This window comes from Nilaparvata lugens, chromosome 6, assembly GCF_014356525.2.
Source record: "Nilaparvata lugens isolate BPH chromosome 6, ASM1435652v1, whole genome shotgun sequence".
NCBI classification, from domain to species: Eukaryota; Metazoa; Arthropoda; class Insecta; order Hemiptera; family Delphacidae; genus Nilaparvata; species Nilaparvata lugens.
The window spans coordinates 64,893,867-64,921,061 of NC_052509.1; the positions used below are offsets into that span (position 1 = coordinate 64,893,867).

General features: G+C 34.5%; 1 protein-coding gene across 2 annotated transcripts in view; it reads left to right on the plus strand.

Annotated features, from left to right (window-relative positions):
• The first annotated feature begins 382 nt into the window (after positions 1 to 382).
• The window catches only part of LOC111050756 (DNA repair endonuclease XPF), a 67,433-nt gene continuing 40,620 nt past the window's right edge, over positions 383 to 27,195 (plus strand). Inside the window, exons 1-9 of one of the 2 annotated variants that reach the window (XM_039431686.1) lie at positions 383 to 553; positions 1,249 to 1,382; positions 2,643 to 2,759; positions 6,700 to 6,892; positions 8,408 to 8,584; positions 20,052 to 20,234; positions 24,102 to 24,282; positions 26,159 to 26,311; positions 26,968 to 27,081. In XM_039431686.1, the coding sequence (XP_039287620.1) occupies positions 8,517 to 8,584; positions 20,052 to 20,234; positions 24,102 to 24,282; positions 26,159 to 26,311; positions 26,968 to 27,081 (699 nt within the window). In that variant the 5' untranslated portion in view covers positions 383 to 553; positions 1,249 to 1,382; positions 2,643 to 2,759; positions 6,700 to 6,892; positions 8,408 to 8,516. Of the gene's footprint in view, positions 554 to 715; positions 735 to 1,248; positions 1,383 to 2,642; positions 2,760 to 6,699; positions 6,893 to 8,407; positions 8,585 to 20,051; positions 20,235 to 24,101; positions 24,283 to 26,158; positions 26,312 to 26,967; positions 27,082 to 27,195 lie in introns of those variants that run through there. The other variant, XM_039431687.1, reaches the window with a different exon arrangement.

Here is a 27,195-nt window from a genome sequence, read left to right on the forward strand (position 1 = left end):
TATAGGTATGAATATTACCTTTAATTCTTTATACCTAGAATACATTCTAGGTACCTATGTACTTTAGTCTCTACCAAAACAAAAGCTTAATTTTTATTTGTCCATCCTTGACTAGGATTTTTTCAATCAGGCTAAAATGTGAAATGCCTATAAATTATTCCTAGATTACTTCTTCTAGCGATTTTTTTCAGAACTTACAAATTTTGCAGTCTCACCTGAGGCACTTTTGAGCATGACAAAATACCGACAAGGGCACACCCACATGCCTCGGCGCACAGTGTATTGAAGGGCGCACTCACGCTTATAGCCTCTTGCCTTCCAAGTATGCCTGTGTGTACTCCGCTTAAAGCCTTGAATACTGATGATCAACAGCTGTTCGCTGTTGTAGCTGCTGAATTTGTGTTTTGTCAGGTTATGAAATTTGTAGTTTACAACCAATTTTGCAGTCCCTTAAATAATTAAAGTGAATTAAAACATGCGTATATTATGAGTAGTCTTAGATAAGTGTAGAGTTATAATGAAATATTTCCTTTCATTTAGTTTAGTTCTAATTGTAAGTTCCTTATGTATATTGTTATGTTTTCAAGTGAATTTAGACCATTAAGTTTATAAGCAACATGTCTACAATTTCCCAAAACAGCGATTTTGTTAATAAAAACGTACTTGTTAACTTATTATGTGTCAAATTTATATCAGTTTAATGATCAGTTTATCGTCGTCCGTCAAAATTCCAGGTGATAACTGGTAGCACACCGGTACCAGTATCTAAAGTTTTATGTGATTTTAGAACACACTATTTTGATTTTAATTAGTTCACAAAAATCACTAGCTAGTTTTCTAATATTTGAATTGTTTTTTATTGTATTTTGCACCTGTTTATTCTACTATTTCTATCTACAATTTGTTTTTTTCTAGTTTAAACAGCACTACATACCAAGTTGAATACATACAATGTGTTACACAACTTACCAATGAATTCTTTGATGTTATCACAAACGAGAAACTCACTGAGTGTTGAAAATCTGTATTTCTTGTAAAAGTATTGAGAGTTTGGTGATTATTCATTTTCAACTCTGACAAAACAGAACAATAAATAGATTCAGGATCATATTTCTATCACTACTCATTGCTTTACCAAGCATGCTACACTAACACAGATGTGTTTTTGCACAAACACATAAAGTTGAATCAAATAGGTTTATATTTTTATCCAGATTTAATATTAAGTACCTAATTGGATATTTTCAGATTGCATCCATCCAACTGCAATGTAAGGGAGAAAGTCAGTTACTGCACTCTATATCTGGAAAAGTAGGAGGAGGAAATTTCACATATTACAGCTTGATGTACACTGGACCAATATCGCTCTATCTCATTAGCAGGTAGGCTAAATTTGATTTTCTTAACTTACTTCATAATTCTCTCCTTAGTTATGACCAGATATCTGGATTGACTGTGTCAGAAAGTGGACCTGACTTGGTCCTTGTCTTAGAGTTGACATATAAACTATGCCAATAGTTTATAACATTCAACCAGAAATCTATATTTCAAATCAACTAAGATACCGTACTCGTTTATCAATGCAGAACATTCAAAGTAAGCTTACTAATATTTGCAAATTATTTTTTCTTAATCCGGGGTGCCCACAAGCGGGAGGGTTTGGACGCAGACTGCGACAAAATTAATTCTTGGAGGATCCGAAAAAACAGTGTTTTGAATGACTACCGACTACATTTTGGTTTTCAATTCAAAGGGGGGTACTGTAGCAGCCTATTTTTCTTTAACCTAGTTTGGCCAGTTAACTCTATAACGGCTCATTAGCTCTAACGGCGTGTGGTGAAATCCGATTTTGTCAGTTAAGGTCTAATTGGAGTTTACGCTTCCTCCAATGACACGTTTAGTTCCTGGTGAAACCCGGCCTTAACCTTCCGATAGTCGCGCCCTACTCAATCACACGAGCAGTCGCGTGTTGTATTTTGTACAACATCCAATTTTCCAAGTGTTATGTACTCTGTTTACTGTCAAAACATATTAATTAATTGTATAATTACTCTTTTCATCTTCTTGGACTATTTTACGCCTATGAACATTTGGATGATTACCATTTCATAGCCCAATAAAGTATATCAAGCAAAGCCATCAATTCTGTGTTATTGGTTTGTTTACAGTCCCCGTATACAGTCTTTCCCTATCTTATGCACAGTGCTACTAAACGGCACCTAAAGACTGAACCATTGCTCGGTTGATACTGCAACTCAGTGGAGTGATGGGGAGAAAGTTTTGGAATGCATAGGTGACTCATTCACTGACACCACCCCATTCAATAGTTTTGTGCAGCAAAAAAACTGACACTGTTGTACTTTTTACAACAGCGCGACTGCCGGAAGGTTAATTTCAGGGGTACTCGTCCTTAAGCTTGGGGATGGTAAGCACCCCTGTCATAATAGATTTCGTAGATTTCACTGTTGTTTTGTAACAGTATGTGAGTGTATCGTTTAACAATCAACAAAACTTATCAACACAATTACTATTTTAAACAACTGATTGACCAAAAGAACTCAATGTAATTAGACTGTTCTATCAGATACATGATTGTCGTTTTGCAACTAAAATATCAAGTGAATTTCATTATTTTGTTCCAGTTCTGGGGATGCTGATTTGTACATTTCACAAACATTGACTAAACCAACCTACGAGCCTGAATTCTACTGTCTTCAATCTTCTACGTGTGGTGTTGATACGGTTCATATTCCTAAAAGGTATATATTGTACTTTGTGCTAATTAATACTTAACTATTATCTTGTTACCATGTAATCTATCGTCATAAAACATGAAATAGAAAAAGTTGTACTAACTGTGATCAAAATTGTTATGATAAATGTAATGAAACAATAAAACAAGCTTTAAGTAGACCATTGGTCGAGGGGAAATGATTAGTACATTTAATGGAATTTCCAAATCAATATTGAGGGAAAACATGAATAAAGTGTAAAGTAAATGTAACCATAGAGAAACAATAGCGTAAGTAGATATCCCATGGTATAGGGAATTTATGTCGCAACTTTTACTGTTATCTCAAGCTGATTACTGTCGATTATTGTCAATTTTGTTGGGGTGATAGTGTATGAACGGCACAATTTGAGAGACTACCAGCGTCACACAGCTGCATGGAAAAGAACTACGTGAACTATCGGCTTGGGATAACAGTAAAAGTTGCGACATAAACGCCCTATACCATGGGATATCTACTTATGCTATCGTTTCTCTATGATGTAACTATGCGAAAAAGACTATATCAACTAGAAAACGCTACTGATAATGAGTAGTGCCTTATTAAGAAAAAAGGATTTCAAAATTTGTATGAAATAACAGAAATCCTTATAAATTACTCATATATTGTTAATTAATTCTTTTGATTCCTCTTTCTACCTCCATGACCAGGGAACTGGATGGATGGCATCCAAAAAGTAAGATAGCGGTCAATCTATACCATCCTAGTGTGCATCAAAATATCCCGCCACTAAGTAGAATGGATTTCTCTTCACCCAGATCTCGTCTTTTTTCTGGAAGCAATACCCTGCAGGTATTTTACATTACTAGGCAGGTCATTGTACAGGCGCAGTAATAATAATAATAATATCGAGTGACCTGGCTGACTCAGGTCTGGTGTCAGAGTTTTCAGGTCGCAACTGACCAATATCAGGGCCTCTGACATGACCTAACGACTGCTTTTTAGGCAGCCGGGACCGACGGTTTAACGTGTCTATCCGAAATACGGGAGTGGCCCGAGATAAATATCTTGCCCGGGCCGGTACAGGCGCAGTGCAAAGATAATCTAAGCTATTGTCTGGCAGTAAATTGGTGTGGCGGAATTAATTGACACAATTTGTACAATACCAAGTATTTGTATTAATATCAAGTACTTATACAGCTGTAAAATTGTACAATACTAAAGGTTCAAAGGACAAACTATAGGTTATCCAAGACAGTTAATTGAAATTCAATATTGGTTCGACTCACTTCTGGTAAGTCACTTTTTTACTTAGGCTATAGAACAGTCATTTTACAACTTACTTGTCAAGTCTGCAATTGTTCCAAGAAATTAGTCCCCATATTCAGTGTGTAGAGAGTACCTTAATACTATTCCATACTATGTTGCGGTTCAGGTCGTAGAGTGAATGCTTAGAGTGAAAGGTCTTCGGGGTGATTTGCAGCATTTATTTAGGATTTTCGTTAAATAATAATTATATATTAATTAGCATTTGAATAAATGCATTCTCTATTTAATTCCATCTGTAGCATTCCTCAATACTCAATGAAAAGTAAGTGTTTTTTTTCAAATATTTACAAGTAACACAGTGTCAGAACTACAACAGAGTTATTATGTAGTGTTTCGTCATGGAAAGCAACATCAATAAATTAATGGTGTTTGAATTTGAATAATATTACATATTTTCTATTGTTAATAATGATTATAATATCTTAATTATTTTAATTTTTACTTTTAAGAGTGAAATGTTCAATATTTTTGTAAAAACATTTACAAAGAAATGAATCAATGATACATTTTCATATTGATATTAAATACTCTGGTAGTTCATTCAGTCTGCAAACAATCTGCCAACGGTGCGGAGCTACATAAGGAAGGAGCCGTCTACTTTGTCAAATGACAGACAAGGATAGCAAACAAATGTTAATCAGATGCTGACTTTATAACGTGAATCTCACTCTAACCCGTGCTTGGCACTTGGGAAAATTTTGTGTTATAAAATGCAATCTCCTTATGTACAGGAAACATAAAAAATAGAGTAATTATTTTTTTATTTTTTTAAATTACGTAGATAATCTTCATCAGAGTTGAAATTCTCAGCTCAAAAAATTAGGTAGTTTGATTGGTCTCGAAACCGCAACCTCTCATTCACGAATCACGTGTGCTACCAATTATGAGTCACTTGATGAAACTTTTTTTGGTTGGGTTTTTATAGTTGCGTAAACTTTAAACTTCACAAATTGAATGAATTTATTTTGATTATTAAACTAAAATTGATTGATAAATAAGAATGAAAATAGGCCAAGAACCATTCTCGTAAAATTCAGAGACTTTGATGTAAAATTTCAAGTTAATCAGTTGAGTAGTTCAGACGTGGTGATGCCTCATTCGTGAATTTCCCATCCCGTACATGTATAAGCCAATAATTATGATAACCTCGACACATATCCTATTAAATTAAACGAGCAATTTCTGTATTTTTATATCTGGTTATCTATGTTCAACGGATCTCAAAAACGGCTCTAACGATTTTCACGAAATTTGGAACATAGTAGGTTTATGCCCTATAAAAATTCGATTGCACTAGGTCTCATCCTTGGGAAAACTCGCTGAACGACATTAAAAGGATAATTCATCCTTGGCTGAAACAGCTGAGACTTTCGTTGTCTGTTGATAGTAAATAGTGAGCGAGTGATTCTGTGGAAAATCAAAATATCGCATCCCCGAAATTCATAAGCTGACGTATAGCCAGCTGTAAAATATAAACACGATCATTTTAGAGAATTGTGTTCTGTTCATCAATAAATAAAAATCTGGTGTGGCGCACTCACACAACTTTCCTTGCCGTTATGAAAATTGATCACCTGACGCTAGTGTACCCGCGCATCTCAAGTCTACTATTCAAAGATTTGAGCCATCTGGTAACAGGGCAATAACTCTGGAAACACACATGAGGTCTGCTATCACTTCATATTGAATGATTTAATAGAATCAACAATAATTTGCAATTGAATAATCACATTTTCTCGAATTTAAAGCTTATTTTCAATTTTAGGTGAAAATGTTACTGAACATCAATTGTAGAGGTTTTCATGCTCAATCTACTCCACTTGATTTTTTTCTTTTCAATTGTATCTGATAATTGGGAATCTATCTGCATTGATGGGGCGAAGCTCCTGAAATTTTTACAGATATGGGACTTGTGGCAGTTGATAGAGATTACCGATGACTATTTTAGGTATGAATTTGATCAAAATCGTTGGAGCCGTTTCCGAGAAAATCAAGAAAAACCCTGTTTTTAACAACATTCTCGCCATTTTAGCCGCCATCTTGAATTTCATTTGATCGAAATTGTTCGTGTCGGATCCTTATAGTGAAAGGACCTTAAGTTCCAAATTTCAAGTCATTCCGTTAATTGGAAGATGAGATATCGTGTACACAGACGCACATACTCTCATACATACACACACACACACACACACACACACACACACACACACACACACACACACACACACACACACACACACACACACACACACACACACATACATACAGACCAATACCCAAAAACCAGTTTTTTGGACTCAGGGGACCTTGAAACGTATAGAAAATTACAAATTGGGGTACCTTAAATTTTTTCGGAAAGCAATACTTTCCTTACCTATGGTAATAGGGCAAGGAAAGTAAAAATAACGAGCGAGGCTCGGTGCCCCGATATTATTATATTATATAGTGAGGTATCATTTTGAAAGCCTCGAATATTGTTATATTATTGAAAATGTACGAGAAAATAATATATTATGTTCCTGAATTTATGAATAAACTCCTCTGGATGTGTAGTCCAACATCTAGAGAAATTATTATTATTATTATTCTTTTCTTAATTATATTATAGATGAAAACTAATGGTTTACTATTTGTTCAGTTTTCAGCGTCCGGTCGGCATAGGGATTTACGGCCACCCGTCGCATGAAGTGAGCATTTATGTGTTGGAAGTTTATTACAGAGATAATTTGCCCATCGATTTGGTGTTTGAAGATGGGGAAGACTTGTTCGAAGAGAATGGCACCTTTGATGAAGGAAGAGCTTCACTAGACGACAAGTTTCAAGGAGTTGAAGTAAGTCAAAATTAACGTCCGTTTTACAAAATAAGTTAGGAATAGCAGTTATCATCATAAAATAAGTCAACATACTACAGTTATCACCTCTTCTACTTCTTCTTGAACTACAATCCTGAACTTGACATGTTGCATGCCACTTGAGCCTTGCTCAAAAATGTGTGGCTTTACGCATTAAATTGTAATAATAATAATTCTTCTCCTTATCCTCCTCCCGTCTTCTTCTTTTTCTTGCAGAGTTGTTTCTTTTTTCCGGGTTTTCCTCCACGCACCATTCTCATAGACCGGACGATAAAGGTAGGCGCACACAGATCGTCATCGGACGGACGGCACGCATCGGACGGATCGGACGATTAGATTTGATGCATTGTTTTCAATTGGAGTGCTCATACCTATCCGCATCGTATAGGTATGCGCACTCCAATTGAAAACAATGCATCAAATCTAATCGTCCGATGCGTGCCGTCCGTCCGATGACGATCTGTGTGCGCCTACCTTAATATATCCTCAATCTTCAAAGACCATCAGAACATATTGTTGTCTTCTTGCAATCATCATCTATTTGCTTTGGGTTATTGTATGAAATTTTATATATATATTTTATCAAATTCAAATTTTATGTATTCAAACTCACAATATTCACATTCAGAATCAATAAGAAAAACAAAACACTCAGCTCAGTAAGATAAAAAATAAATAATGGAAGATTAATAAAATAAATACTGGTATGTTTTATTAGAAATACGGTAAATTTGTGAATTGGAATAAAAAATACTACCTGCTGGAAGTATACAATACTCCACGTTTGCAAGCAGGAATGAATATCACTTCAACTAATTTTAAAATGCATGAATAAAAGGAGAAAGAAAAAGAAAAGAGAAAGAAAAGACTAGCAACCATTCACTCTAACATTCACTCACCTTGCACACTTTCCAATAACAGCTCATCTTACTAATGCTTATTGCCAGCCACCAAAATTACATTTAAACTACGAAATAACATTAAATAAGGATTCTAAATGGTCAGGCATAAGACCTCTGAGCCATCTAAGAATTCTTTTTTGAAAACAAGTTGATTTTGAACCCTCTTGATTTCAATTGGGATGTTATTAAAAAACTTGAGGCCAAGAAATACAAACGATTTCTGGAAACAAGTGGTATACGATTTGGGAAGTCTCAGTAAATCAGCTGTCACTCTCCTAGTTTGATAGCTGGGAACATCCCTGAGCAACGTATGACCACCGTTTCCAGACATTACAAAGAACATATACAGGACCTTAAACACATACATATATCTAAGAGGCAAACATCCAAGGCACTGAAATAGAGGAAAAGAATGTTCATATTTACCCTTTCTATTTATAATTATATATATTTCTATTATCTACCTATTCTATTTCTTTGCTCACATCGATTTCTCCTGTACCTCCAATGGAGTGGAGCAGTTAAATACTGTTACTTGTTTCAATCCTTCACATCTGACAACTAACACATTTTTTTAATTTTTCCCCGACAGAAAGAAGAAGAAATAGAATCTTTCCTAGGAAATCTGCTCTGGACCTTTGTGAATATTTTATTAGAAGTTTTATTCTTGTGACGACCGCTGTGGACCTCGAGCTACCATCATGATCGAATACGAGAATCAAATGTTCTTGGATGTATTGTACGAGGATGGCCTACTTATATCTGCCAAGTAAGTACACTTCAGTGAATTATATATGCTATTTGATTACAGTCTAAACTATACTCTATTAGTAAATAAATAAATAAAATACTCATTTTATTTGTTCATAGACCAGCCATACAAATACAGAAATACAGTTAAATAGAGATACATGCACAATTATTCTATAATTCCAACAATAACCTCCAATAGAAATGAATTCTAAAGTAAAGTGTCAGTTCGTGAGAGAGCACGATTTCACTCTCTATGTCTGTTATAAATGTCTCCACTCCATGTGGATCATCAAACAATCAAGACTTATAGAATATTACTGCATAACTGAAAATTTATAACATAAAATATTGTATCAAGACATCAATGGAATAATTATAATTTAAATAAATACTTGAAGAACACAGCAATATCACAATTATAGATCAAACAATACTTCATAGCATATTACCAAAATTTACAGGAACATTAACATTACATTATAATACTACTTCGGATTGGAACAGGTACTTTAGGACAGGTACATTACTTAATAATTTTAACTACAAGGTTTCAAGCTATTGAATAGTCTTACAGGCATTCTAATGAGTATAATGATGGTTGTTAAGTCAGAACGATTGATTTACAATAAGACTACACTAAACTTGGGTGGAAATTCAATTTTTCAAGCCAAACAAAATGTGATTAATTTACTTGGGGCATGCAATAGCAATTATCACACATATTTTATATGAGTTACAGGAAATCCCACTTGTGAAATCACGTACTCAAGTATCAACACTACAAATCAAGAAGCGAATATCAATAATTGCTTTTACTACATAAAGGGATACTCTATTTATTTTCCTCTCACTCAAATTTGATAGAAGTACCATTACATTGTACTCTATTAGTATAGGAAACTATATAGAAACTATTCTACTAGTAGTTCTGTGAACAGTAGACCTCGCGCAGTTAAAAACCACAGCCTCCTCTAATACTGTCCATCGGAGTGAATTATGTCCTGTCCTGACGTGTCGGCGAGATATCGGTGTGTAAACAACTAATGGTTGTTTTATCGACAATAATTTTGTTGTAAACAACTATGCTACTATCATCAAAAGCTTAGAGCTTGATCACATGACAGCGCTTTACGCTCGGTTGTCGCGCGGTTGACCAACCGAGCGGTTGCCAGGTATAGGGAAACACATGGTGCCGTACACATGCATCGCTCGGTTTTAGTAGTCGCCGGCGAATCGCGGTGGCAGTTGAAGGTTCCAGTCCAACCGCTCAGTTGTCGGGCGGCTCGATATACTATGACCTGAGCAAGGCATTTGACTGCGTGAATCATGATATTTTGCTTGAAAAATTAGCTTATTATGGAGTCAGTGGAAGGAGCCTTAGTCTTTTTAGATCGTACCTCGGCGATCGCCAGCAAGTTGTTTGTGAAGGAAATGAAAGATCCGATCTTGCTAAAGTAAAGTACGGTGTCCCCCAAGGATCAATATTGGGACCACTCCTCTTTGTATTGATGATAAATGATCTTCCTCTCACAATGAACAGCAAGACTGTGTTGTATGCTGATGACACGACTTTTCTTAATTCTCATTCAGATGCACACACTTCACATAACATGACAGCTGATACCTTGGCGGAGGCTTCCAAGTGGTTCACAGCGAATGGCTTTAAACTAAACGAGGATAAAACTCAGCTTATGACATTTGGTCTCAGGGACTATACACACAACAATAACAATAGTTTAAAGTTTTTGGGCTTAATGTTTGATCACAGGTTGTCCTGGGAACCCCACATAAATTTCATTTCTGCTAGGTTATCTAGGGTTATCTATCTGTTAAGGCAGTTGAAGAATCTTGTACCGGAAAAATACCTCAGAAACTCATATTTTGCTTTTTTCCAAAGCATAATTTCATACGGAATTTTAGTATATAGAAACAGCTGTCACATAAATAAGGTCTTGCTTTTGCAGAAAAAGGCTATTAGAATATTGACCGGTGCAGGGTCACTGTCGACCTCTTTTCAAAAAAACAAAAAAAATTGACTGTCATAAACCTCTATATATTTCAAGTAATCATGCACACTAGAAAGAATCTCCATAGCCTGAATAAAAGATCCAATATTCATGCTTATAACACCAGGAAAAAAGACCTCATTGATATTCCATATAAACGTCTTGTCATAAGCATGAAGCCTGAATAAAAGATCCAATATTCATGCTTATAACACCAGGAAAAAAGACCTCATTGATATTCCATGTAAACGTCTTGTCATAAGCATGAAACACTACGACAGCATAGGCTTGAGAATGTACAATAAGTTGCCATTGGATATGAAATGTTGTGAAAATATTGTTATTTTTAAAAAATTACTTTTTGAGTGGCTGGTTTTAAGACCTTTCTATTGTTTGACAGAGTTCTTCGATTCTACTTGATGTAATTTATTCTACTTTGTGACTTTAAACTATTGCTTTGACTCTATTATTTTGTAATATTGTATTACTATGACTTTGTCAATTACCTATATTAGTCTACGACAATAAAATTTATTTATTTATTTACTAGATCAGGCATGAGAGCGTACATGTCTTCAGTCAATTGAGCGGTTTCGAGCAGAGCAGTACACATAGTGCACATTCTATTACAATTTCAGTTCAATTAAAATTTCTTTGTACGTGCCGTATTACATTTTTCAGTTCAGTTAGTTAGTTATTGAAAAACTTTCAATTACAATAAGTAACTTTGGAGGATACTCATGAATCGTTGTATGAGGCTGGCAAACCGCTCATGAATCGTTGTATGAGGCTGGCAAACCGCTCATGAATCGTTGTATGAGGCTGGCAAACCGCTCATGAATCGCTGTATGAGGCTGGCAAACCGCTCATGAATCGCTGTATGAGGCTGGCAAACCGCTCATGAATCGCTGTATGAGGCTGGCAAACCGCTCATGAATCGTTGTATGAGGCTGGCAAACCGCTCATGAATCGTTGTATGAGGCTGGCAAACCGCTCATGAATCGCTGTATGAGGCTGGCAAACCGCTCATGAATCGTTGTATGAGGCTGGCAAACCGCTCATGAATCGCTGTATGAGGCTGGCAAACCGCTCATGAATCGCTGTATGAGGCTGGCAAACCGCTCATGAATCGTTGTATGAGGCTGGCAAACCGCTCATGAATCGTTGTATGAGGCTGGCAAACCGCTCATGAATCGCTGTATGAGGCTGGCAAACCGCTCATGAATCGCTGTATGAGGCTGGCAAACCGCTCATGAATCGCTGTATGAGGCTGGCAAACCGCTCATGAATCGTTGTATGAGGCTGGCAAACCGCTCATGAATCGCTGTATGAGGCTGGCAAACCGAGTGATTTGCTAATCGAGCGACAACCGAGCGTAAATCGCTGTCATGTGAACAAGCTCTTACCAAGTTGAAAGCTCGGGAGAAAATAATATTATGCTACTTCGAGTTATCAATTGCATGCCTCACTGCATTCAATTAATATCACACAAAACAGCTGTGTTTTCAATAAGTTACATTGAGATATTAAATACGTGCCTCATTGATTGCAATTAATAATCCATTTGGCAGCTGATGTCTGATGAATAATTTCTAGTCTGATTTTTATAGTTATATTGGCGTTCGAAGGAGACTTCGTCTCCTTTTGTATTATCCATAAAATACAAAATTTCAAAAAAAAACGTATACTATACGTCAACGCGAAATTCAAAAAGGAACATACCTGTCATAGTTGGCAGGACTGGGCTGCCTATGAATTGTCTTGGTTTTGTTGCTCCGTATCTTTTGAAGTTTTTAAAGTATTTAACTAAGTATTAAGAATTTGGTTACTGTCGAGTGAATTGTGAGTGTCTGATCTACCTGAGAGGCGTATCCAACATAGTCCAACTTCTTGTGTGCTGCCGGCGTTTGAGAGGTAAATTGCACAACTGCCACGGTTTTGGAGTTGAATCTTCCATTTTTAAAACCAGTGTTTGCATGAAACTCTAACGTGAAAAGAACAACAGCTGAATCTGTCAAGTGAGTAAGGAGTGGTGACGTCAGTTGATAGATAACGTGAACCCATGCTGGCTCTTATCGCTTGTTAAGGTAGGCCTATTCTTTCTCAGTCAGCTGACTTGACTCCGTTTTTGTTTACCGGTATCCATGACGATAACTGATCTCGTATCCAATCCCAGGTTGTAACGTTCGACCCTCTGGAGAGGGCGGGGTAATTGAGTGCTGTCCAGCTATAGCCTAACTCTGCCCCGTTAGGTCGGCAGCTCATCCCTGGGTAGGACTATTACGAGACTTGTGATTATTATTATTAACTTTCACGACGAAATGACACACTCCGATCCTATAACGAAGCAGCAGACACCTAGTCCGCGAATTTCAACAAGAAATTATCTTAAAATGAAGCTTCTAGAGACAAATGATAAAAAAACATTGATAGACAAAGGTCACAGTGTTAGAAAGAATGTGGATAAACAAGTAATTAATAAAACACCAAAAAATAATAATATAGTTCATGACATAGGAGTAAACACTAAAAATACAATTAATTTGGTCACTTCCATGCTAAACAACGAATGGGTGACTGATGAGGTTCTCCAAATCTATTTCAGCGCAATGAATAATTCTATCAACAATAGACTCTCTATATGTATATTAAATCCTGTAATTGTTCAAGCGGTAAAATGCCTCGACGATATTTCTCAGTTAGTGTCACCATTGAAATTAGAGGACCAAGAATACATATTTTTACCTATAAATGATGCTAAGAGCACTGAATTGAAAGAGGAAGGCTGCCATTGGAGTCTTGTAGTTTATGTTAGGGCTCTCAATGAATACGTCTATTTCGATTCGATTGGAAAACACAATTTGAAAGATGCATCTATAGTGACAAAGAAATTGGCTAAATATATTAACGTTGATTCTAATATGAACATACCTTTATTGCCTAAATTAACTCCTCAGCAAAGTAACACGGTGGATTGTGGTGTTTATGTGGTCTTAATGACAGAAACAATCATCTCGAGAATACTCAGAGCTGAATTCGGATTTTTCGATGAAAACATTCTCACATTACCCACTTTTACTGATCTCGAAATATGGACAAAACGTGCACAAGTTGCTTCTACATTGTATACTTATGACACATCAGTATATTCGGTGAAAAAAATTATGGATATGCTGCTAAGAAGACGCGACGAATCAGTTAATAATGAACACAATAATATGGAGTTAATTAGAAAAATGGATAGTAAAATAAAGACTTTGGAAGATGAAATTCAGCGGTACACTAGACAATTGCATGAACAGGATTTAAAATTACAGAAATTGAAAGGTGAAATGGATGTGCGAGACAATAGTGATAAAACTAGTGTCAAAGAAATCGAAGAAGTTGATTGGGAAACGAATCCATGGAAACGAACATCAAGCATAAGAAACAATGTTCAAACACTGTTAGAAGCAAATAAGGCTGGAAACAAGTTTAAACAAGTTAGAGTAAGGTGTTTCTCTGACAGTCAGGGAAGACAGGTCACAAATAGGATCAGGTCAAAGAGTAATTATGAAGTGTTTAATATGATGAAGCCAGGGGCGAAATTTGAAAGAGTCACAGAGGAGAGTGAAAGTATGTGCTCTGATATGGGTAATGGAGACCTCGCTGTGTTTATCGCCGGAACAAACGATGTGGCATGTAACGAATCTAATCGTCTGATTCAATCGTGTAAGCGGAGACTCACAAATATGCGCCACACCAATGTATTGATCTTCTCAGTTCCACATAGATATGATCTACCGAGATGGTCATGTGTGAACAAGGAGATTAGAAGAACCAATGAACGCTTGGAAAAAATAACCAAACACTTCTCCAATGTGTGTTTCTCAGATTTAAGTTCTTTAGGGCCAAGATTTCATACATCACACGGTCTTCACTTGAACTATCTGGGGAAAAAATTCATTGCCGATACCATATTGAACACCGCATCGAGAATCACGGAAGCCATGGAGTCACCTAACCAGCCAATCCCTTTAGGACAACAGAGTGAGAACAATAGCATTTTTTTAGACTGAACGGCTCAACTACTGACCTATCGCCACCTTCCAGGACTTCAAGATGCAATGCGAAAGCAACAGTGAATAATAATTATATAAGAACTCAAATTGAGGGTTGCCAGAGCACTGAAGTGAACATAATTTCATGGAACTGCCAGGGTTTAATGAATAAAATCAATTACCTAGAAGTAATCGCTCTTGAAAATAAATGTGACATGTTAGCACTAAGTGAGCACTGGATGAGTGATGACGAAATTGTCAATATTGGCTTCGAAAATTTTAAATTAGGATCATACTTTTGCAGATCCAATAGAATTCATGGTGGGGCTGCTATTTTCATTAAAAATAAGTTAGAGTTTAATGTGATCCATAAAATTAGAAATATGTCTGTGGAAATGGTGTGTGAGGGTTGTGCAATCAAAGTACCTGAATTGAATGTAATCTACATGTCATTATATAGACCCTTTAACATAGATAGTGCAATCTTTAATAATTTTCTAGTCATTCTTAATGACATGTTAAGCTATCTGTTTACTTTTAAAAAATTCAATGTTATTCTATGTGCTGATTTCAATGTTAATTTTAATCAAGAATCTAGTCAAAGAGATGATCTTCTCAATTTACTAAATAGCTTTAATATGCAAATAACAACAAATGAGATAACAAGACCTAGTGCAACTGGTGGCTCTTGCATTGACAATATTGCTACTGACATTCATTTTAGTAGATGGGAAAGTAAAATAATAAACACAATTTTCTCAGATCATTTCGCTATTGGGCTGTCAATAAAACTGGAGAATACAATAAATTATGATAAGAATATTACTTTAAACACAAATAATAAGGGTGAAGGCTTAAAGACTAAAACAATGGGTAGGAAGTTTGGGAAGTCCCAAATTCAGCGTTTTATAAATGATCTAGATAAATTGGATTGGACTGAACTTTATCAGAGTCCTGTAGAAAACAAATTTTCATACTTTTACAATTTGCTCAAATATTATTTTGATCTTCACTTTCCGTTTGGTAGAAAAGTAAGAGCGAAACAATGTAGTAATAAGTGGATTGATAATGAGATTGTCGACGAACATAAAAGGCTAATTGAAATGCATCAGCGATACAGGAAAGACCAAAGTAATATAAACTTAAAGAAAACTATAAAAGCACATAAAAAGCATCTAAAAAGAATTATCCTCCACAAAAAAAAGAATTATATTGACTCAAAAATAAAAAAATCAACAAATGTAAACAGAACAATATGGCAAATAGTTAACAATGAAACAACAAACAAAAAGGACAAGAAAGTTATTAAAAATATTGTACTTAAAGAGAATGGTATAGACATAGATGATCCGTATAAAATTTCAAACATACTAAACAATGATTTTGTAGGGATGGTTGACACTCATGTCATCCCTTATCTAACCAAAAGTGACGTAACAGATGAGAAAAATGAAAAAGTTACAAAATTATCATTTAGATGTAAAACAATTGAAGAGAAGGACTTAAGTAAAATAATAGATTCGATAAAACCAAAATGGTCAGCCGGCTATGATGACATACCAATAAAAATAATCAAGGATGCTAAGTCATCACTCATCAAACCTCTTTTGCACGTAATCAATGCCTCAATTATAACTGGAGTGTACCCAAACGAATTAAAGATATCAAAAGTAATACCAGCATATAAGAAAGGAGATCCATCTGACCCTCTCAACTACAGACCTTTGGCCATCCAACCTGCCCTATCTAAAATATTTGAAAAGTGTGTACTAGTTCAGTTAATTGATTATTTTGAAACTAATGGTATACTTGACAAAGAACAACATGGCTATAGAAAAAACAGGTCAACCATTACTGCTTTGATAGAGTTCATAGAAAACATTTTAGAAAACTTAGATGAGGGATTAAATACTGTGGGAGCATTCCTGGATCTAACCAAAGCATTTGACAGTGTGAATCATAAATTATTATTAAATAAACTTCAAAATTACGGAATTAGAGGTAAAGAGCTTAGCTGGATCAAGTCATATCTAGAAGGACGGCAACAGTATGTAAATATAAAGTATACAAGCAATAAAAATCAGTACAATATTGGATCAAACTTAAAATGTAATAACTATTCTGTACCACAAGGATCGGTGTTAGGTCCATTTTTGTTTCTGTGCTACTTAGGGGGGTTGCCTAAATACATGTGCGATTTAGTTGAAAATAGTAAATTATGCTTATACGCTGACGATATAAGTCTGTGCATTGCTGATAAGGACTGGAACACAACAGAAATTAAATGTAACAATTCTATATCATTAACTAAAAAGTACCTAAATCACAGACATCTGCTACTTAATGATAACAAAACAAAGTTCCTCCATTTTACTTGTAGAAATTCAGAGGTAAAACAACTTAATTCCGTAGATAATAAGAAAGAAATTAAATTTTTAGGTCTATATCTTGAAAACACACTTAGTTGGTCCGTTCACATTCAAAAAATATGTAAAAAATTAAGCTCAGGAATTTTCGCGCTGAGACGACTAGCAAAAATTTCCAACTTAGAAACGTTAAAAGCAGTGTACTTCGCAATGATCCACTCCCACATTTCATATGGAATTGAAATATATGGAGGAACAAGCATCTCAAACTTAAATAAAATACTCCTATTACAAAAAGAAGCAATAAGAATAATTCTAAATCTTGATAGAGAGCAATCATGCAAGCCATTCTTCAGTAAGTTAAAGTTCATGACGGTGTACAGCCTGTACATTTATAGGACAATATTATATATAAAAACTAACGAATCTAGATTCCCACGGCAAGTAGATATACATAATTACAACACAAGAAATAAAAATAATTTTACAATAAAGAAACACAATAAGGAAAAATATAAACAAAGTCCAACGTACATGGGAATAAAATTTATTGGTTGTCTCCCAGGTTGCATAAGACATGAACCTGATAGATCAAAATTTAAGGAATTGCTGAGAGCATATTTGATGGATTTAGCATGCTACAGTATAAATGAGTTTACTGTAAAAAAATGAATTTTATACAGTCACTAATTTCTCTTTAGCTTTAAGTTAGTTTTAGTTTTTGACTTTTTCATGTATGTTTTGGAAAGAAATAAATGATTGATTGATTGATTGATTGTCAAATTTCATGAAAATCTATTGCTGCGTTTCGCCGTAAATGCGGAACATAAGAGATATGCAAAACCGCCGACTTGAATCTTAGACCTCACTTCGCTCGGTCAACTATAGTGAGGTCCACGTTATATGACACTACATGCATGACGAGTATGTGTGTACACACATGTTCAATTCACTTGTCCTGTCGTTAGTGTCCAACCCAAGTCACACTATTTTAAAATGCAATAAACTCTTGGCAATTTTTCTGACAGATTCCTACTTCACTGTTCTGTAAGTTACAGCATAATAATGTTATTTTCGCAGTATTCACTATGATCTATAAATAGAATCGCATTCTATTCTTGTGTTTTTACATACGATTTCACACTAGCTACTGATGAAGAGTCGTAGGATACTAGTAGTTCTGTGAACAGTAGACCTCGCGCAGTTATAAACCACAGTCTCCTCTAATACTGTCCATCAGAGTAAATTCTGTCCTGTCCTGTCGTGTCGGCGAGATATCGGTGTATAAACCACTAATGGCTGTTTGGCTTGTTGTATCGACAATGCTAATAATTTGATGTAAACAGCTATTCTGCTATCATCAAAAGCTTACCGAGTTGAAAGCAGAGAAAAGTCGGGAGAAAATACTATTCTACTTCAAGTTATCAATTACATGCCTCATTGCATTGCAATAATTAATAGCACACAAAACAGCTGTGTTTTCAATAAGTTACATTGAGATATTCAATTGCATGCAATTTATAATCCACTCGATAGCTGATTTATAATGAATAATTCTATAGTCAGAGTTTTACTCTAATATTGGCGTATGAAGGAGGCTCCTTTTCCTTTTATATTATCCTTGAAATGAAAATTTCCAAAAACCTTGTATATACAAGGTTTTCGACGCGAAATTAATGAGAGTAAGACTGAATATATATGCTTCTCCCTTAGGGGTCCCCCTGAGGATACTAATGTCAAGAATAATGTCAAACTGTTGGGATTTACATTGGAGAGAAGATTGGGTTGGGAGCCTCATATCTTGAGTTTGTGCAGGAGACTCTCCAGAGTTGTTTTTCTTTGAAGGAGACTCAAGTTATCTTTGAATGCTGAATCTTTGTTACTTATGTATTATGGACTTTTCCAATCACTCATCTCCTATGGAATTCGTCTCTGGGGCAACTCTTGTCATGCAACAAAGGTTTTTATTTGGCAAAAAAAGGCAGTGAGAGTATTGAATAACTTGAAGAACAGAGAGTCTTGTAAAGAAAGTTTCCGAAGTCTGAAAATTCTAACGTTCCCTTCTCTCTTTATTCTTCATACCTTGCTATATGTTAAAATTAATATAGAATCTTTTCCGCGTCTGGGAGCCAATCATTCTTACTCCACCCGACGTGGCAATGATCTACCACTGCCTCAAATAAGACTCTCCAAGACAAGAGATAGCCATATTTTTCAACAAGCCAAAATTTATAACAATCTTTCTTTAGAAATTAGAGAGCTGCCAATCTATGAATTCAAACAAATTTTGAAAAATAAATTGACAGAGAGTGCATACTATTCGGTAGATGAGTATTTTCAGTCTACAATATAATGAATGCTCATGATGCAACATTTACCTTTTAATTTTTGGTAAAACTGAATAACTTATTAATATGAATTGTAGTTTGTTCCCAACTAAGACTAAGACAAAATGTTAAGACAAATTGTTATTGTAATATCTTCATATATTATACGAGTTATTTTATCATATGCTTAATTTTATATCATAATTTCTCTTTTATTTCACAAGTGTTATATTATTGTTATTATTTTTTGACGTGCTCATACAATGTAAAGTTGTTCTGGCAATAAAGAATCTTGAATCTTGAAAAAAGGAACATACCAGTCAAATTTCATGAAAATCTATTGCTGCGTTTCGCCGTAAATGCGGAACATATAATATATAAACATAAATTAAGAGAAATGCAAAACCGTCGTTTTGAATCTTAGACCACACTTCGCTCGATCAATTATTGTAGTTTTATAGATTTTTACACTAGTGACTGATGAAAAGTCGTAGGATATAACATGATCTTGAATATTTTTATCAAAGTTAGGGAGAGAAACAGTTCTAGGCTTATCCTGTTGGTTCTCTCTCAGTCGTCATTTCTCATCATCATTCCTCTCATTACCCACGCACAAGCCTAAAAGCTTATGTGGGCATCACCCTCAGCATTATTATTATTATTATTATTAATCGTTGATTTGATATTGTGATTGTGGAATGAAATAAATAAATATCTGCAAGCTCATGACTGCTCTTTTTTCAGAGGCCTAAGGGTGGAAACAGTGATAATGAACCTTTTAAAGGTTTACTGTGACCCGGGAAATTTGGTCGTTGTCATGGGAGCCACACCCCAAGAGGAACAGTTTTTCATATCCGAATTGGAGAAACAGGAAGTCACGCCTCTGCCCAAGGTTTTGACCTACGATCATATCACATATGCAGAAAGGTACAGTATTCTCCATTATGTTATTCCTTTGCTTCTGTACTTAACATTCAAATTAATTTACTGTCTCATTGATGGAAATAAATTGGAATTTGCATTTGTTCAAATTCTAATTGATGAATAGATACATAATTTAATTGGGATTTTCATTTAATAATAATTACTCTCCCACTGTTTGTCTTTGTCCAATTAGTCTTTGTTTTGAAATAGGTAAATTAATCTAAATTAAATTTAACAGCAATTTTCCTAAGCTCGTCAATTCATGTAAATCATCATCAGCTACTCCTCAGCATCAGCTGACATCATGCTATAATCAGCATCATGTAAATCTCCTCTACCTTCCCCGTTCCGCTATGTTTTGACTTCAATATGAATTAGCTCAGCAAAACGTACAACTTGACATTTTAGGCTACAATATTTTTAATTATCCACGCAAATGCCTGTTCTATCTTGCTACATAGTATTATAGATGATACATCATGTCTATGTATTCATAGATAATATATCTGTTGTATATGAACAAGCTTAAATACAACATTGATTGTATCTGACTTATTTACTCTTCATTAGGGTATGTTCACATTGGATAATTGATGAAGTTCAATCAGCTGCCATTTTGGATAAAAGTATCATAGAACATTTTAATTTATGTTATCTTTCTTGTTTTAAAAAGGCCTTTAAAATGATGTACCACACAATGAGTGTTTACATTTAAATAATATTACATTCAATCGGACTCTTATCTGAAAATTTTAACCTATGATGTTCAATGAATGGATTTCTACTACCACGTGTAAAAAGATGTTCATAAATATTTTACACGTGGTAGTAGAAATCCATTCATTGAACATCATAGGTTAAAATTTTCAGATAAGAGTCCGATTGTTTATGGCTTGCAACTTTTCAGCAAGCTGCCTAAAAATTTGTCAAAGTCAAGTAGTCAAGTAGGCCTAATTTTAAGAGAGATTTGTATGCATTTCTGGTTGACAAGGCATATTATAGTGTTGAAGAATTTTTAAATGATAGGGTGTTATAATTTGTTCAACTGTAAAATTACAGTTATTTTTTGTATGTAAAGTGTAGAAGAATGTTATAATTTATGTGACATGCAATATTTTTGTAAGCTTCTGTTATTCTATTTATTTATTTCATGTATTTTTCAATACCTGTTGACATGGCCAGTTGTAGAGTGTTTTGGCTTAATAAATTTTAATTTGAATTTGAATTATACATATTTTAGGATACAAGTATCATAGAACATTTCAATTGATGTTATCTTTCTTGTTTTAAAAAGGCCTTCAAAATGATGTACCACACAATGGGTGGTTACATTTAAAATATTTGAGCTACAACCCGTAAGTCACCCCCTTATGAGGGGTTGAAATTCAGTTGTACGTCTAAAGATAGAATATTTGACCAATAACTTATCCTTATAAGTAACAGTTTACTATAAGTTACAGTATTACATCTATAACAGTCTCCAACTTATTGAAGGGTTCCAATACATATGACTCTCTCTGTATGTTTAAGGTTGTGCATTCAATAATTTGTTTTTCCAAAAAAAAAAAAAATATTTTTATTTTTCTAATCTATTGGACAGGTTCTTAGGACATGTAATATATGCAATCTATCAATCTATGCAATTGAAATATTTTTATCAGCTCCTGTTAGCGAACAATAGGGCTTCAAAAGTCACTTTTTTGAGTCAGATGGTACACATAACCTTCAAAAACTACAGGTCAGAAAAATATGCAAGTCTCCTCTTCAATATAGCAAAAATTACGTCAACTTTGATTTAGAAAATCTGAAAAAAATTAAATTTTTATGCCTTTAAAATTCCTTTTTCACTTTCAATGTTCGTTCTATAGTCTTTAAATTCATAGCAACTTGTAGCGCTGCTCTTGATGAATAAAGTTGATGCTTAAACTTCTTTTATAGATACAATAATAGCCGCTGGTATGTGTACCTTTAAAGCTAGGTTTTACGCCTGCTATGCTGGGGCAGCAAGTGAATAGTACAGCTGGAGCGATCTAGCGGAATTAGTTTGTCCCTAGAGCTAAGCGCTCGACGTTAAGTGCATGTGTGCATGTCAGATGTATAAGCCGAGAAACAAAATCTGGAAAGAGCCATTGAAACACATTGTGACTTGCATGTAGCTGCTCACACTGAACGCAATCAGCAAGTGCACACTTTCAATGTGAATGTTCGTATTGCTCTTTTCAGATTTTGTATCTCATCTGCGCGCTTGTTCATGTATGACCGCGCGTGAACTTGCACATAAACGCATCCAATGTGATCATACCCCTTATATTAGTCATAATGGTTTCAATGTTGGTTATTAATGTTTTAATTATAATTATTAAACGAAAATCCAAACTAAATGATGTTATTATTATTATTATTAGCGTATGGCTTTTAATGGTGGGGAGACCCAAGGGTAGTTGCACCTCGCCGTATATAGTCCAAAGTTCCCTAATGGAAAACCGGACACTAAGGTTATAGTAAGCACATCACTTCAAATTTACATTTTTCACTTCGGAATTAAGTTCATTTTAATGTTGAAAAGTCCGAACATTATACAAAACCGAAACAACACAGATAAAAAATAAAATGCTGTAATTTTTTAATGAAATGCTGTAATTCACCACGAAGACTTCTGCTACTGCAAATATTGACAACAGGGTAAACAGCTAGATGAAAATTCGATGAGCGCTACTATTCAAAAATTATTTGTCAGCCCATCATTAGCATTTGAATAATTGAAATATCTCAGTAATTTCTATCCGTGTATTTATTTTTTATCTTACTGAGCTGTGTGTTTTTGTTTTTCTTATTCGTGGGGTCCCATCTGACCGAATCCCAAAAGGTCGAAGAGTATACTTTCCCATATGGTCGAATCCCATCTAGCCGATGAGATTCGATCAATTGCGACGAACTACATTTTTCTATCAAATGGGATTAGACTGTTAGAGATTCGGTCAGATGGGAAAATCAAATTTTCGACCTTTTGCGACAGTTGAGATTTTCGGCCAAATGGGATTACTATTAAAACTTTTCGATCATTTTGGGATTCGACCATTTGGGAAAGTACAAGTTTGGTGGCATGCCAAATGACCGATTCCCATTTGGTCGAAATTATTATTTTGTCGCAAAAGATCGAAAATTGAAGAATCCCAAATGATAGAATTGAAACTTTTACTTTCCCAAATGGTCGAATCCCTAAAGATCGAAAAGTTTCAATAGTAATCCCATTTGGCCGAAAATCTCAACTGTCGCAAAAGGTCGAAGATTTGATTTTCCCATCTGACCGATTCTCAAACAGTCGAATCCCATTTGATAGAAAAATTTTGTAGTTCGTCGCAAATGGTCGAATCTCAAAAGGTCGAAAAGTATACTTTCCCATATGGTCGAATCTCATCTAGCCGATGAGATTCGATCATTTGCGACTAACAACTAAACTTTTCTACCAAATAGGAATCGACCATTTGGGAATCGGTCAGTTGGGAAAATCAAATCTTCGACCATTTGCGACAGTTGAGATTTTCGACCAGATGGGATTACTATTGAAACTTTTCGATCATTTGGGATTCAACCATTTGGGAAAGTACAAGTTTCAATTCTACCATTTGGGATTCTTCAATTTTCGATCTTTTGCGACAAAATAATAATTTCGACCAAATGGGAATCGGTCATTTGGCATGCCACCTTCTTATTGATTCTGATTGTAAATATTGTGAGTTCGAATAAATAAAATTTGAAATTTGAAGATTTGAATTTGGTTCTTCCGTACATGTGCATTATAATTCAGGTGAATAAACTATTATTATTCGTTATAAGTTTTGTCTTTTTTAAATGAATTGGTTATTTCAGAGAGTCGGTTTACCTTGGCGGTGGAGTGATGTTTGTTAGTGCGACTGTGATTGTGATTGATCTGCTGAAGAAGAGAATACCAATACCGAAAATAACTGGTTTCATTGTGATGCGAGCACATCGTATCCTAGAATCTTGCCAGGAGGCATTCGCGATCAGATTGTATAGACAAGGAAACAAGGTAAATTTAAATATATTTACAGAGCTATTTATAATATTATAAAATATTTATAATATAATCTTATTCTGCTTTAAAAATTATCAATTGTGTAAAGGAAGGACCAAGTCATGCCATGATTACATTTGTATGATCAATTCCAACCTCAGCCATTTAATTCAATTTAATTCATTTTCACATAAAATCACAAAACATGTACAAAATACTTGTTACAATAAAATATATAGGGATAAATTACATTAGGCTGCTGCATTTTTTTACACTGTCACAATATTGGAAAGTGGAATCCCCCAAGGAGACTATTCGTCGGTGAATGGGGGAAGAGTTCCTAGAAGCAGATAGTAATAAAATGAAAGGAAAAATGAGTAAAACATTTGAACTATTTGAAAAAATAAGTTTTAAATGTAATCTATCAAGTATGTGCTACTTCGATTAGTTCTATTGAAATAAATTTGAAATATTTTACTCGGTTTATCTACTTATTCAAGTCAACTCGAAACAGTCAAGAGTCTAAACTATCATGAATTTGACCGGTTGCTCGAAAGACGATTAAATTGTACCCTTTGTGAAATAACTTGTGGAAGCTATCCGAACCATCATGAATATGTATTTGACCGGTTGCTCGGAAGCCGATTAAATTATAATCTTTGTTAAATGACTTGTGGAACCTATCCGATCAAATCTTATTCTCCCTCAAACTTGCCAATTGATCATCTCAAGGGTACTATACTTTACATTCGTATTCAATTCGATATAAAGAAGTGTCATTAGATAGAGCTGTGAGTTGAAGAACTCAACTAGTTTTTGAAATTTTGATTTTGCTGGCTCAACATCAATGTCTGATGAAATCTTGAAATTGCTGGCCTAACTTTTGTGTCTATTTGAATATTTGTATCTAATTGAATTTTTTATATTAATGAAATTAATCAATCTATTTATAATCTTTCTGGCCCAACATCAATGTCTATTTGAAGCTTAAATATTTCTTCCTCCACCTACTGTCTAAAGTACTTACTTTACTCCCTGAAACATAATACTAAAGTATCACTTTTTCGCTCTCGGTAGTAAAAAACAGAAAAACTCCCTACGGAGGAAAAGTGACTCCATTTAAATAACATGGGAAGCATCTCTATTTCATAAACTCACATTGTAATAGGTTAGAAGGTCTAAGCTCAGATGAGAAAGCGTAATAGAGGTGTCAGTCATTGAGTCAACTGAATTCAATGCCACAACAAGAAATTTGATCAACTCATAAAATATATGTTTGTATGATATTATATTCTTAATATTGGTAGACGATAAAAATTCTTACACTTTTAAAAATATTCTATTCTATTCAAAATACCAGCCAACAAATATTTTTGATCTGCAAACTGCAATTCAAATCTGAAACGCGTGATCTGGAGTCAGCCATTTTTGGTAGCCGCTCAGCTGATATAATTGTTACAACTTTTGTCGATAGATAGCGCAATCGGCAGTGCCAATCAGCCGACCGGTTTTTAGGTTTTAGATTGTAGGTTATGTTGTTAGGAAACATTGTCACCAATACGTAAGTTATTAAAATGATTTTATTTGCAGTTTCTATAAAAAAATGTAGATGGAGGAAAAATGTTGTGTTCATCACGAGCGAAAAATACTTTTTCTCCCTCAGGAAAATTGTTGCCCTCGGCTTCGCCTCGGGCTTCAAACTTTTTCCCACAGGGAGAAAAAGTCGTACTTTTCACTCTAGATATACAAATAACTATTGAAGAAAGACTGAAATCTCACTTGTATAATGACTGCAAATTATCGTATTTTTAGATAGCTTGGTTGATATTAATATGAATGATTATTTTAATCTGTATATCATTGATTAATATAAGTTATTATTGACTTTCAGACTGGATTCATCAAAGCCTTCTCCACTTCACCTCATTCGTTCACTGTTGGTTTTGCACAAGTGGAAAGGATAATGCGAACTCTATTCGTCAAGAATTTGTACTTATGGCCTCGATTTCATGCCACTGTCAATACCTGTATGGAGAAGAAGAAGGTGAAACAAGATCCATACATTATCTTTGTAGCCATTCTTTGCTAACTATTCTTTCGATATTTTCAATCTGAAATCAATTCCATTCATAAACCAAAACTTCTTTTGTTCCGAAATTTAGTCCAATCATTATCAATTTGACTGTTTATTTATTTATTCCATTGACAATCACAAATCATTATTACAATATAATATGATTGGGAGAAGGCAACAGGCATAGCCCAAAACTGTCTTCTCCCAAATTTTTACAAATAAAAGTTTAAAAAAAATGAGGTTTTAATGACTGTTGTTGAAGAGAATCAACTATTTTTACGTACAGATATTTTTTTTATTTTGTTAGTTTTGTAGTTGTTTGTGACCTTCATTGTTGGTCTCTTTTCGAGTGAACTCCAATGTTCAATGAAAATCGTGAAATCTGTAATATCATTATTATTGTGCGCACACAACTTATTCTCTGATGATTTTATAAGAAGCAATTTCTGCAATCATTGTATGTTGTAATCTGTTTTGTTGTTTCATTATATTTTATTATTCTATCAACTTGTGTGTTTTGTTCTGTAATCTGTTTTATTATATTTCACGATATATTTTGCTTTATTATTTCATTATATCGTTTTATTATTTCATAATAGTTTAATCATGTTTTATTGTGTTTTCAGCCGGCCGTTGTTGAGTTTCACTTGGAACTGACAACATGCATGTCTCACATTCAAACATCAGTGCTGGATCTTGTTCATTTCTGCATCAAGGAAATCAAACGTCTCAACCCGTCTGTAAGTATTTTCATTGTAATATCTATAAAATACTGGTTTTTGATTCATTTAAAATTCAACATTTCAGTACTCAGCAGAATTTCTCAGTTATTACTAGATTAATTTGATGGTTCA